Here is a 14,210-nt window from a genome sequence, read left to right on the forward strand (position 1 = left end):
CACACAGCGTACAGTTAAACAAGAGGTACAGCAGGAGCAGCCGGCGTGCTCGGTTATTAGATGGCATTCTTCTCTCCTTTTGTGCTGCTCTCCAGGTTCTCTCAGTTTTTCACCAGCCTTTCAGAATTTGCTCATTTCCTGATAACTCTCTTAAAGTCCATTTCCTGTGTTCCTGCAGACATCAATTTTCTTCTCAAAATTAGAGGTCTGCCTCTGTAAACTGAGTCCTTTTCTTTTTCACCTAGTTTTCCAGGGAAAACGGCCCAGTGATGTTTTTTGGAGCTTCCAGCAAGCTTAGCTGATTTTGCCTGCTCAGAGCTAGTCATGTGATTTGAAAAACCAGGTTCACACCTGAGGATCCTCACTAACACTAGCTTTCAGGGCAGTGCAGTTCACAGGCATGTATGAAAGGAAACTCACCACTTCTGCTGACAGAGGCAATAAAGACTCCTGTATCGTCTCCACTTTTAGAAGCGCCGCTCACGCCATACTCCTCTCTTAAAATTCTTGTAAATTATTGACTCATATGTATTCTGTACACATCTCGTGAAAATAACAGAACTCTTGCTTTTAACTGTCCTGTTAATCTGGGGCCTGATCAGATTCTTGTGACTGCAAGACAGGAATAAGGCACTGACCGCTTTCACGTCCCCTGAGCTCTCTGGTTTACAAAACCAGTGAAGTAACTGGGAATCCTCCTGGAAGACACACCCAACCGTACCAGTCTGTATCTGTATCACGAGGTACTTATTTTGTACCAGTAAATGCTAGAAGGGAAAGTAAAAATGGCCACGCAAGTACATTTCCAATCGTCTTCTCTAAGCTGTTATCCAGGACTAAACAATTTAAAACCAACTTATGTTTTTCAGAGGAGCAATCTCTTTTGTTTTTCCTCAACAGAAATTTTTAAGCTATCATACAAAGTACAAGTGCTGGAGAATATTTATTTTCATTGTATCATGACATAACTCTCATTAGCTGTTTTGTTTAAGTATAAATATCATTCACAAGCAAATTAGTCAAACAAGGTTTTGTACACCATAGGTGCTGGTGCTTTGGAGTTCCAGATGTAGTAATCGGAAGAAATCAGTTCCTGGGCTAAAAAAAAAAAAAACAGGCAAGAAAAATACGGATTACAGGGAGCCTTACAATCAGACATTCCTTCATTCAAGTTAAGAGACTACTAATCCAGCCTTACCAGTTTACAGAAAAGGTATAATGGCCTCTTTAAACTGTAAGACTCTTATTATTATTTGAAAATCATTTCTGATAATGAGACATTTAAAGTCTCAGCTTCAATTACCTTTACTAATGTATCAGTCATGAGCTTAAAATTCAAACAGAGGTTAAGTCAAAAGCAGGTGAATGGCTTGGGTTTTGTTCAATGAATATAAATTGCATACTCGATATAAAATATACAGTATGAAAATGTTGCTTTTTTGTGTTACAATTTAGGACTGAATGTGACCTGTCATAAAATTAACAGCGTAGATCACAGTTTTCAAAAGGCATTTACAGACTTCTGCTAACATGACTGACAGAAGTTGCAGCAGATAGACAGCAACAAATAAAAATGCTCCCATTAGACAGTACTGCTCAGATTTAATGAGTGCCTACTGTGCCCCCAATTAGTGTATTTTTGGTGCAAACTTGGAAGTAGTCATGTGTTAACTCAAGAATAAGCAGATTTGGTTTCTGCTCCACAGATTTAATGTAGAGCCACATGTAGGTGTGATGACACCAACAGCAACAGCCTCACCTTGCACACAAGGAGCTGAGTTCTGTACCTGGGTACTGCCAATCCACATATCATGTCTCTGACAAAAGTGTCCTAAACAAGGGGCCAGACTCCAGAGAGGCATCTTCTGCCCCTCCAGTTAAAAGTTCTGCCATTATGCAGAGCACAGTAAAACATCACAGGGCAAAGGGGAGAGAGCCCAAGAGAGAACCTGACTTTGTAACTGGGTAATAAGAGCTTTCATCTGAAAGGGAGATGCCAGTCCCTACTCCAGGGATGCTTTAAGCATCACAAACAAAAACCCAAACAAAGCAGAGAACGAAATTGCTGGGATGTCCGAAGCAAACCAGGAAAAACCTTTGTCCAACTTTAGCTACGTGATTTTAGTCATTGACATCCAGTTCATAACTTCAATACACAGTTTCAGTTAAATAAATTACAATTTTAGCAACTCACATGCAGCAATTTTGGGTTTTCCTGGTACAAAGATCTGAATAGAATGCTGGTCTACATAACATCCAGTAAGTGCAAAGTCTGGGATCCTAAAATACAGCTATAGAAAGAGAGGAGAAACATGATCAGATGCATACTGTCGTGCTTGCTGCACGAATACTGGCAATCTATGTTACATGCTCTTGGTTTGCAAGCGTACTCCAAAATGACAGCATGTCAAATCCTGTAAGCAAGAAAACAGAAAACTCCATGCTGAGAACAAAGAAGCTGATTTAAAATCAACATATCTTCATAAACAATTTAAGGTAATAAAAAAGTGACTACTAAGGCCTCTTTTCGCACAGCCTGTGACTTACTTTCACATATGCAGTGTTCCCAGTGCAAACATAATCAGTTGGGTGCTCTTTGCCTGCAGGGCCAAAAGACACGGTTCCAGTCAGAGAAACTTCCAAAGATTTAGGGAACTTCTGTCCTAAAGCCAGAAACAGCATCTGTAAGAAATTATACAGGTCTGCCTACACTATACAAAACGGACTGGGGGGGAAGTAAGAGTGCACAGGGGTATTCTGCTTACCAATGACCCAAACCAGTAGGCTCTTCTCTCGCGACAAATCCAGTTGGCCATAACTAGCTTTGTACTCTAATCGAGTGATTGGGCCCCTACAGTATGACAGAGGAGGAATAAAACCATTGGAATCAGTATCATTATTTGTTAACACCCGTTTTGTTGAAGAAAGCAACAAAATGCTTAAAGACATTATTTATGTGCATACAGACAAATCATACCTATCTGCACACACTGCTAATTTATGAAAAGAAATTACAGAGCTGGAGGAGATCACCATGGTCTCAATCCAGTAATCATGAAAGAGCTGTTGATATTTTACTATCTTTAGTTCACTGATAGTGTTTTACTAACACTATCATCAGCATCAGCAATGTTTTATCATTTCATCTTTAAATTTTCATGATAATTATGTGACAGCATAGTCACGGCAGTTGTCAGAAGGGCTTAAATGAAACCTATTGTTTTAATTTTAAATAACTATATTTTTGATAAACTGATCTGTAGCTAGGATTAGCAGTCTTAAGGAAAGGGTAACCCTGAGTTGGAAGTGATCTTGAGACTTAATCCACCTGGAGGATTGTGGCAGTGTTTCACGTGAAAAAGTACCACAAGGAAACAGGATGTGCAACAGAAGTATTCAGAACATTACCAAGTATTCTGGTACAATTCTGTATTCTGGAAATTATGAGAATTCCAAGGGGGCTTCCTGACACCTGCAAGATCAGTGTCCACTGGTAGTACTTTGATGGAGCATAATCTGTTAATATTGACTCCTGACAGGTTCATTTCAGGAAGATCAGAGAGTAATGGAAGAAATTTCTTCAGGATTTCTTTATTCTTACCTGTTGAAAAAAGGTATACGAGCTTCACAGTACTCAAAAGAATTCTTTATGCTCTCATGAAGCTTTAAATTAACTGTTATTTTTAACTGTGATCCCTCTTCAATGAGCTGATAACATCCCAAAATTGGTGGGACAGGAACCTGGAAAAAACTGTATTAATTCTCAAGATAAGTTAACACCATCATCGTAAGATCAGTTATATAGTTATATACTGCTTTCATTGCTAAAGTACTTAAAAAATAACAAGCACATATCAATTGCTGACTGTGCCAAACTCTTCAGGCTGCTTGCAATATACAGATTTGTGGTATATGCACTTGACCTCTCAGCCTGGATTCATTTTGCCTAATTCAGGCATTTTATTTAAAGGAAGAGCAGCCATGCCAAGCAGTCAAAGTACTGGCACCTCCTAAACGTGACTCAAATGACTCAAGTCCTGAAGTGTCCTCCAAGCAGTTTTTTATATAAAAAACATTTTAACCACCTGTATCAGACTGAAACTCATTCAGACACATTCAACAACACAGGTATTTTAATTCCCATTTGAAGACTGGAAAATAACGAGGGTCAGGAATGTTATTACCTGGGAGGTGTAGTAACACAAGTTGAATGAATCTGAAGGAGGAACGAAAGGAAATTTGTAAGGTCCATTATACACAGAATCATCCAGTGGCTCGGCACTACTGGACATCAGCATGGCAGGGTCAACGGAAGTCACACAATGATGGACCACAATATCTTGGAGCGGAGGACCGTTAGTCGGGAGATTCAAACTGAGGGTTACGTTTGGTGCAGATCCCTCTATGTCACACTTGAAAAAAATTAAGAATTTATTCTAAAGTATCACCCTCAAATCAGAAGTAGATGTTCAAAAATCAAATACAAGCATTAAAAAGAATCATACTAAAAATCTTCAGCTGGCTTCAAACATTAGCACTGACAAATACTTTCAAAACAAAGTCCCTTTCCCATTTCTGTACCTTTCCCACAGCAGGGCTAGTGATGCAGTCTTAGCTAAGTGTCTCTTAATTAACAAGTACTCTTTAGCAAGAAAACAGCAGATAAGCAAGCCAAGGACTTACTGTACAGCTACATCATTATGAACGTCGCATAAACACACTTGGTGATAGTCTAATTAATTCAGTTACTTTTACAACATCTGCTTAATGGATTCAAGCACGCCATTAATGGCCACTGTGGTCCCATGTCAGCTTTCTCACACAACCACGTGCAGCGCATCCATTGTCTCGTCCCCCATGTGCCAGCTCAGTAGTGCATGATTACACCAGGGTTTTCTTCTTATGTAAGGCCATCCACTCTGCAAGATGACCTAAAAACTTGGCCCTCGGAGAGCAGGAAGCTGTTCACCCACATAATCCCTACCAGCACAGCTAGTGGGAAATAACCCAGTCTTTGGAAGCGCAGTACTTGGGTTGGCTTCCTTTGGAGACGAGTATCCCACTTCTTGCAAGTAATTAAATTACCATGATCCACTTTATTAGAAGGTCTTTCTCCTCTTAAAACATTGGCAGTTACAAATACACTGTACTGTCATAATAAGTGTGCTTCCTAAGCATAATTCAGAGCAAAGAATGTTAAATACATCCATTATAAAAAGCACAAATTTTAATGTATTTCATAATTATTATGGATCTCTTTAGTCAATATTCCCCAATTTTTAATATTAAACTATGAAAACATTCAAAATAATTATACAATTATTATATACAGGTTCTGTATCAACTGTTCTTACATCAGCCAAACCAATTTTGTGGATTCAAAATGTTGTTGTAATAGAATAAAGTAGGATAGAAGAGTAAACTTTCATTTGGTAGGAAAATTAATTAAAAACGCTCACGTAAAGACACCTGCAGAAGACTCATTCAGAAATTCTGTTTCTAATCATTATTTAACACATTGCTTATTAGATAGATGAAAAGAAATTTGGTCTTAGCAACACCATTTCTTAGTCCCTATATGCAAAGACTGTATGAAATTATTCCTCCCTATTTCATTTAAAATAAGAATAATTTGGGAAAATACATTCAGTCTACCTACTGCTGGAAACTTAAGTCCCCATAAATAGTTACCAAAAAAATACATGAAGCGTGCAGGAGAAAAACAGTAAAGATCAAAATAAAAAACTACTACAAAAGTAATAGTTTGTCTAATATATGATGGTTTGTTACACTTTGAAATATTACAGTGTTAGAAATTCACTGATTACATACCAAAGTAAAATGGTATGAGTATTTACTTTCCCGGTATGCATGAAAAATACTTTGGTCAGACTTGCACATAAAATGCTCTCACCTTGCAATTTACAGCTCCGTAAACCTGCCACGTGTCCACAACATCTCTTTTGTCATACTGCATACACTTGACTTTTTCCGTGATGCAGACATTAACCTGAGGTTTGCCTTTATACGTGTTGGATCTCCAAGCTGGTTGATTCTCATCCATAGGCATTTCCTGGATGTCATCAAAGGAGCTGTTTAAGCTGCGTATGTTTGTGTTTAAGGGGGTGCCAAGTGGACAGGCCTGTATAAGCAAATTTCGAAGCTGGCCTACTTTCGCGCTCATCTCAGCTTCATTTTTCCGACTTGGAGAGATGTAGTCTGCAATGCCTAACAGCAGAGCCAGTCCTTGCGAGAGCCCACTAACGGTAAGGAGGGGTGGCCGTGGCTCCAAGGTCTCCTCAACTAGTGGAAGACACGCATATATCAGACCACTCTTCTGAAAAGCAAGCACAGGCCAGAGATCCCCGCTTTCGGTGCGAACCGAATACACCGACGAATGATTGATTTGAGTACAAGTATCTCGATGCTCCACAAAAACATGGTCATCTATGAGTCTCAGTTCAAACAGCAGGGCTTTAAGAAAAGCGCTGTCGGATGGTACAGGCACATGCGTTGACCCGTTGAAGCTCTCAGCGCGTATTTCAACGGTGGGGTAACGTCTGTGACATGGAAATAAGAGCGTGTGTTAGTGCTGCTCATCTCTTCCCACCCAAAATACCACAGCAACAGAGTTCCTAGAAGCAGAACCACACAACCCCTTCTCTGGCTGTCAGAGAATGCAAAAGCATTATCAAAATCTTTGGAGTGTTGAAATAATCAAGGATGAGTTTCTCTTAGGTATTCAAATAACTCCCAAAGGCCACCCTGGTCCTAAAAGTAACCTTGTGTAAGTGGAAGCCAGCAGCATCCTCACAGAAAGAGTGATGGGATCAGAATCTGAAAAATAAAACTATTTCATGAGTAGTTAGGATTCATTCTAGCAGGTGGATTTTTACTGGAAACTTTGAGCAAATACATCCACTCATTTTTTTTAGTAAAATATGAATCTGTCTACCCTTCCTGTTGCACAAAGCTATAGGATGTTTAAACGACACTAATGAACCCAAGCATGACTCACACCAGTGCACAGCAAAATATTTCTAAGTGGTGAGATCATACTGAAGACAAGTTTTCAGACATTTAAGAAAACAGATGTCCCACATAACCAAATTCAGCCACAACAGCTTTATGCCTAGATACAGTATTTCTACTGCTACAGGTTTGCTACTCTGCTAAATGCTGTATTTATGAGATGGTATAATGGAAGTTACTTATATACAGGTTATTCGTCCCTGTTCTGAGCTTACACAAGTGATCTGCAACAGTTGCTTTAACTGATTAACAAGATTAAATAAAAATCTTTACATTATAAATACAAAAAAATTTCACTGTACCTAACTCCATTTCTTCCAGCAAAAGCCGCGAAAATTTCGCAAGGAGCAAAATGGATTCCTCACTGCGAGTGCAATATATGTGACTTCATCATTTCCTTTTTTTTCCAGTCTTTAAGATGTAATCATAATGTCACAGAGATGCAAGGTTTTGTATATTTTAAAATTGCTATGTTGCATCAACTTCTATATTTAATTTCAAATCTCCTAGAGAAAATATTTGAGAAAAATCATAGTAGCTGTTTAATGCTATGTCTGGGATTTTTTCTTCTGAAGCAGTATTATTTTTTAAAGGAGAGAGGGATGAATTTCTTCTCAAGCTAACCTAAATCTATCAAGAGGAACTGAAAAGTTGTCTTTTAATAAATAGCCAAGAAAAGAAAAAATATTACTTCCATTAATGCATTGGTTTTAATCCTCTTTTTGAACTACAGACTCCCCTGAGTCTCTCTTACATTAAGTTTGATAACAGGCTATTTTTTCTACATTCTCTTTCATGGACTCTCTTAGTAGTTATCCACGGACCCTCAAAGTACGTATCACAGGTTACTCACCAGGCAACTAGTTAAATCACTAAATCAATCACCTCGTAGCAGATCTGTTCTCAGGCTGCATGTTTGTTTGCACTCAGAGACACACGCATAAACATGGGAGAAAAAATGCAGATACATAAATGCCTTAATTTATTCCCTTTTATACCATCTTTTTAAAGACACATTGACAGTCTGTTTCTTAAATTGTCATGGAACTTGTAATCCCAGCAATGTAGTACTTTGATTCATCTCTGACCTCCATATGTAGCACTCCCCTTCTGCTCCTGAACACTTGCATGGTTCTTACCCCGCTGCCTCTAAGTCCCACCTACACCATCTTTTCTTAACTGAGCAGCAGAGTCTCCTGCTGCAGGCAGCTATGCTTCCTCAGGCTTACTTTCAGTGACCGTGCTTTTTTGTTTCATTCTTAATCAGGCATCTACAGCTTTTTTTTTTTGTTTTTTCAGTAAGGAAAGAGCAAGCAGAAGCAGAGAGAAGCCAGAGCTACAAGATCCGTAAACAGGATACAGATTACAGTAAACCACTTTCCTAGTCTCATGTCTATTTTGAAGAGCAAGGAACAGAGTGGTTTTGCTGCTTGAAAATTTATGAAGACTTCCACAGCAAGGCTGTTGATAAAAGGCTACATGTAACCTTGGTGAGCATCTCCTATTTTTGGTCGATGTTTTAAAAGCAAAGGAAGAGATATTTCAGTCTAGTTTTGTCTTACTTCTATCCCAAACTGCCAGCTCCATTTGCTGAAGCTGTCCCCACGCCACAGCAATCTTCTCCTCCTCCCACTGAAACTTCCCAACTTTAGCTGAGTCATTAGATGATTAGTTAGCCCTTCAGATCTCAGTTTTTCAGTATTCCTTTCTAGAAAGTCATGAAAACTTAAAAAGATGAAAGTTTCCAGGAATGTATAAGCTTTGGTAATTCAAGGGAGAGACCATACTTGTTGCCTGAATTAAGTTATGATCAGCTCAAAAAAAGTGGAATGCTTTGATGTCCCAGATGTCTTCTCTGAGGTTAAAGATCAGGGCTCACGTATCTCCAGCTGAGTGTGTAAGTCCCGAAACCAACAGTTTCCATGTGATCCCGCATTCTTTATATTGTCTCTGCGCTTTGTTGAATTTAAGGTCAGTTAGGAGGATAAACTTGGGGTTTCCACAGCCCTATTATTTCCTCTGGGAACTTGAAAGATCTAAGTGTGGAAATCACTTGAAGTATCAAGTATAGTTTGCCCTTTTCAAAGGAGTGCTATTCCTTGTCTCTGCCACTTACTGTGTGACAAGTTACTTCACATATCCCTGTCACTAGCCCCCCCTTCCTCCATGGTGATTACACTCTCAGATTTTTTGGACAAGGCTTTTTCTTTCTCTGTGTTTGTAGAGGAGAGGCCTCATCTCTAGTCTTGTAGGTAATACAAGGACTATAATACTAATCCTAAAACAATCAGAGGAATGTCCAATGTAGAGATCTGTCTGCACCTGAAGATGGAAGATAGTCTACTTGCTCTTTTTTTTTTTTTTTTTTCCTCCTTCTAGGTTCTTTCTTCAGTTTTACTGAATTCAGACTAGAACTGTAGGGCACATCTATTACCCAGGTCTCAGTATTTTTCCTTTCCCTATCGCCCAGTTGTTTTTCCTCTCATTCTTCAGAATTGAGTCATCTGAGATCAGAGAGTAGGAAGAAATGGTCAACAGTTTGCCAGACCATCAAAAGCAGCCCACCTACCCAAAGTCTTACTAAAAACTCTGTAAAAGTTCTGAATAAAAAGTCCTCCTTTGGCTCACTAACTTAAAAGAAACCTGTCTCTGTATGCAAAGATTAAAATGACATGGAAAGTTAAACTTCTGCCTGAAAAAAATGTACTTTTTGTATAGTGACAGAAAAGAATATAAGCAAAACATAAGCAAAATATATGTTTCTACTTTGCCCATTTTATTCATCTGACAGTCTTTCGTAACTGCTACCTTGTTCTCTTCCATGTTAGGACAGAGAAGAGCTGGGTACAATCTTCACAGTAACTAACGGAAAGAGGAACAGAGAAGGGAAAGTCATGTGCAAAATGCAGAAGTTGCAAAAAAATAGATTTAGCTGAAAGCACGTTATCTGAACCCAAAAATTTCCAAAATCGGGTTCAGAAATGTAAAGCGGCCAGCGGCGCTCTGACGAGCGAAGGGATTTATTTACTCGGCATCAGCCTAATTCGGTATGTTTGCATCTGCTCCGGGGCCCCGAGGCAGCCCCGGCTGCTCTGCAAACACCGGCGCCTCCGAGGCGCCCCGGCCGCCTTTCCCCCCTCTCCGTCCCCCCCTCACCGGGGCCGCCCGCCTGGACGCGCAGCGCGGGGAGCGGCGGCCCCTCGACCCCCGGCCCCCTGAAGCACTCGGGCCCGGCCTGGCGCAGGCCGCCGGGCCGGGCCCATCCCCGGGCTCCACACACCGCCGCCGCCGTTACCTGGAGAAGAGGACGCCGGCGCCGCCGGCCCCGGGGTCGTGCCTGAGGAGCCACAGCGCCCGCAGGGCCATGGCGGCGGCGCTGAGGGGCGGCCGCCGCGCCCAGCTCCCGGCCCCTCCCCGGCGGCGGCGGCCGCCCGGCGCAGCCCCATTTCCGGCGGGCGGAGGCGGCGCCGCGGCGGCTGCTGCTGCTGCTGGTGCTGCCGGGGCGGCGGGACACAATGGGCGGCAGCGGTGGGGCGGCGGCGGCGGGCCGCTGAGGACTCCCGCCGCCCTCCCTGAGGCCATGGCTACCACGGCCGAGCTCTTCGAGGTGGGTGCGGGCAGCGCCGGGGCTGCCTGCGGGTTTCCCCGGGCGGAGGGGGCCGCGCTGGGCCCCGGCGGCGGGAGGTGGTGGTGGGGGCCGGACGGTTCTCTGAGGGGATGGGGCGGCCCCCCCGCCGCCTCCGGGCGAGCTCCTGCTCGGGTGGCGAGGCCGCGGGGAGGGAAACGGGCCCCCCCGCCCGGGGCCAGGGCGTGTGCGGGGGGCGAGCGGCGCAATGCCGGAGCCTGCGGAAACGGGGCGTCGGGGTGGGGGGCTGAGGAAGCCCCCCCCGAGTGTGGGTGCAGCCTCGGGGGGGTGCAGTCCCTCGCCCCTTCCCCTGGGGCTCCCAGGCTGTGCAGCAAGGGGGTGCTGCCTTCAGCAGGGTGAGAGGCCACGCCAGGCCCGACCGCCGCGCTGCTTCTCCCGAAACACCTACCCCAGCACGGGGGTATTTTAGCGCGGCTTCTACGTGTCTGAAATAAATAATTTTGCCCTCCCTTCAGCCGCTGTGGAACTGAGGCACGAGAAACCGAATAGCTTGCCCAAGGCCGCGCAGGAGCAGGGCAGGGATATAGATGGAGCCTGGCAGATTCTTCTCTCCTGGTCTGGACCGCGGGCTGTCATGATGTGACCTGTGATCAAAGAGAAAGTGTTTGTCCCCACTTGCTAGTGCATTGTTACCTGGTGTCTTGTATTTGCTCTCTGAGTTGCTCAAGAGCAGGTTGTTCATCTGGTGTGTTAACACCGGGACACACTTTGCCCAGCCTTCAGGAAAGGTCTTCCCGTTTCTCTGGAAGATCCTCTATCTGTGGTTTATATAAATGCGTTGTGTGCACTTGTATTTATGAATCACTCTTATGACACATGACTCACATCTTCTGGCTTGCATGGTTTAAAAAAATCGCAAGACTAATATACCATGTTGCGAGTAGCTAGGTACCCCCAGGTTTTATACCCTCTCTGCACCTCTCTAACTGTCCTAGGAATCTGTTGATTTCTCAGTGTGATGACAGTGTGGTTCTGTTCTTTGTGGGATGCTGAATGTGAGATAACTTAGATGTGGAAAGAAAACTGTATGCTTTGGCTGCTTTGGGTCATGCGACAATTTGTTCCAGTTTGCAATAGCAATAAAGATGAAATTACAAAGTAGGTGGGACCTTTGCCTAGAGATAGGACTTGCAATTGTTTTCCAATATGGAAGCCAGTGGTTTTTTTCTCTCCTGCTTTCACTTTCCTTTCACTCCAAAGGCAAGAGAGGTTTTGTTGATGTTCACTAAATTAATGTTGCCTGCTGTGTTAGTTTGAAGTCACTGCCACATAGGTTGGAACATGAAAGCGTGCTTGTTATGGGAGTAACCCTTACCTGCATACTGAGGGTGGCATTTGATTGCCATGTTTTCATGAACATGTGTTTAAAAGTCGTTTTCAGTATAGATATGTGACATTGTGTAGAAGGATCTGTGCTGAAAATGGGCACAACATGGACTCAGTTCTCCCTCATACAACTGAAAGCGTAATTTAACAATGATTACTTCTAAACTGGCTTTTAATGTGGCTAGGTCCAGTTTAGTTTCATTTGTACAGACCAGATCAAACCAGGTTATCATCCACTTCAGGCATATCTGTTATTAAATCAGTAGTATTAGCTGAATGGATAGGATCACGTTAATTCGTCTAGAGCTAGAGGGAGGTTCAAAGCTGTGAAGAAATTGACTGTTGGGTCTCATCTGATAACAGGCAAAGGACTTGCAAATGACATTTGTAATAGCTGTTTTTCATCAATTTCTGTAGCACTGGATAGGAGACTTCAAATAGGAGTTAGACTGTCAGCTACAGGTAACCCTGTTATCAAGATGGCATTAAAAAGAGCAAATGTATGTGGAAGATCCAATATAGAAACAGAACTAAAGTTTTGGATTTGCAGTGGAACCACGCCTTAAAAAGACATTGTTGAACTTCATTTAGTCTTTATAAATCAAGTATATTATTTTAAGCAAACCCTTTGTGAAAATTTGGAAGAAAAAGCTCATTTTGTTTTTCTGTTGGTCAGCATTTTGCACATAATAATATCCCCTGCAGTTACTATTTCTTAAATAATACAGAACAGGGTTTATATGATTTAAAAACTGAAGGGCAGGTCTCCTGTGTAAGTGTTCTTGAAAAACAAGTATTTTGCCGGTTATGCCCCTTTAAAAATATTACTACACCTGCATGTAGCAGTGATTCTGCCATCATTTAGGTCTAACGAAACTAATTAACACTCTTTGCTGATGTGTCAGGTTGTTAAAAGTTTATAATTTTTGCAGAACAACAGATGTTGCAGAAGGGGAGAGGCAGACTGGGAGACGGGGTGAGCACTGCAGAAGAGGGGGACGCACGTGAGTGCCCGCGCTTGGGAAGGGCAGCGGAGGGGACAGGGCTGCTGCCCACGCAGTCTGGTCTCATGGCTGATCGGGTGGCACCGAGTTTGGGGTCAACCACAGCGCTTGTTGCCTTGTGCCCAGCTAGATGTTTCGGATGCAGGGAAGGGAGCTTCAGGTACTCTGTGTACACATGCACTCGAGGGAGCTTTAGAGGAGTATAGAGGCGTAATGGCTAGAGCAAGACTGGCTTTATAACTTTATTTTTGAGGGTTCAGATTTCCTTAGGAAAGGAGGCTTTGATAGTCTTGTAGAAAAACTCTGTAAATGTTGTTTTGAAAACAAAAAAAAAAAAAAATCAAGGTCACTATGTGTGTGTATGTGAATTATCTTTTAGTGTGAACATCTAAAAGAAGGGAGAAGTGTAGAAAATGATATACACACACAGAGAGCATTAGTAAATAGTGCACCCTTTATATGGGGTTCTTCTGTAGCCCTGTGTTTGGTGTTGGTATCCTTGTAACTAGAGTGATACTCCAGCTGAATTATGGGATCTTCAGTGGAAAGATTGTGGTTGTGATTTTCATATAAAGGAGAAGTGCTGTGAAGAGCCATAAGGTAATTACGAAGCTGAAGGTCTCCCCTGAAGGGAATGTTACTGTGTTGAATGGCTTATTTCACCTATAATTAAAATTGCAAAAATGTTCCCAAAAATTTAGATGTAAAGATGACATAAGGAGAAAATTTACACTTGGCATGAAAACACTGCATTATAACTTTTGATGAAGAGGATTCACGGAAGGGAAAATAAACGTTGTGTATCAGGAAGAACTGGGTTAGAAATGAGTGACCTGTAGGGAAGTGGTTTGTATGTGGTATCACCCAGTTATTTTGAAGCTTAAGCAAGGAGGTTGAGCAAAACACAGTTACTCTACTCAGTCTTTGAGTGAGGAGTTACGGGATCATCTGTTTAAAGGGTGAAACTTTTGTTCTGTCTAGCATGATTCAGCATGTTGACAGTATATTTTAAAAAATTGTATATTTCTGTTTAATAGCTGAGCCTGACGGGATAGGGCATAATGTGTTTTTGAGGAATGACAAACCTTGAACTGACTATTTGCTTTCTAACCCTTGGTTTTAGTTATTAAAATAATACTATAATGCTGTTTTTTCCCTCCCTATTACTTCTGACAAGGTTTTAGACCTATTGATAGAAGAAC

General features: G+C 42.1%; 2 protein-coding genes across 4 annotated transcripts in view; one reads left to right on the top strand and one right to left on the bottom strand.

Annotated features, from left to right (window-relative positions):
* Positions 1-919: 919 nt before the first annotated feature.
* On the bottom strand, positions 920-10,460 carry AP5M1 (adaptor related protein complex 5 subunit mu 1). 2 transcript variants are annotated; one of them, XM_074869103.1, is made up of 8 exons: positions 10,328-10,460; positions 5,915-6,560; positions 4,185-4,412; positions 3,602-3,741; positions 2,766-2,851; positions 2,548-2,663; positions 2,195-2,291; positions 920-1,098 (listed from the first exon to the last, which is right to left on the bottom strand). In XM_074869103.1, the coding sequence occupies exons 1-8, from the start codon at positions 10,396-10,398 to the stop codon at positions 1,016-1,018; spliced, it is 1,467 nt and encodes a 488-aa protein (XP_074725204.1). In that variant the 5' UTR covers positions 10,399-10,460; the 3' UTR covers positions 920-1,015. The 2 variants fall into 2 exon arrangements, 1 of the variants encoding a protein (XP_074725204.1); XR_012628995.1 differs by lacking the exon at positions 920-1,098 and having other exon boundaries at positions 2,548-2,682.
* A 32-nt stretch (positions 10,461-10,492) lies between these two features.
* Positions 10,493-14,210, top strand: part of EXOC5 (exocyst complex component 5) — a 29,156-nt gene continuing 25,438 nt past the window's right edge. For both annotated transcript variants that reach the window (XM_074869104.1, XM_074869106.1), the window contains exon 1: positions 10,493-10,639. In XM_074869104.1, the coding sequence (XP_074725205.1) occupies positions 10,613-10,639 (27 nt within the window). In that variant the 5' untranslated portion in view covers positions 10,493-10,612. The remainder of the gene's footprint in view (positions 10,640-14,210) is intronic.

Source organism: Strix uralensis, chromosome 4, assembly GCF_047716275.1.
Source record: "Strix uralensis isolate ZFMK-TIS-50842 chromosome 4, bStrUra1, whole genome shotgun sequence".
NCBI classification, from domain to species: Eukaryota; Metazoa; Chordata; class Aves; order Strigiformes; family Strigidae; genus Strix; species Strix uralensis.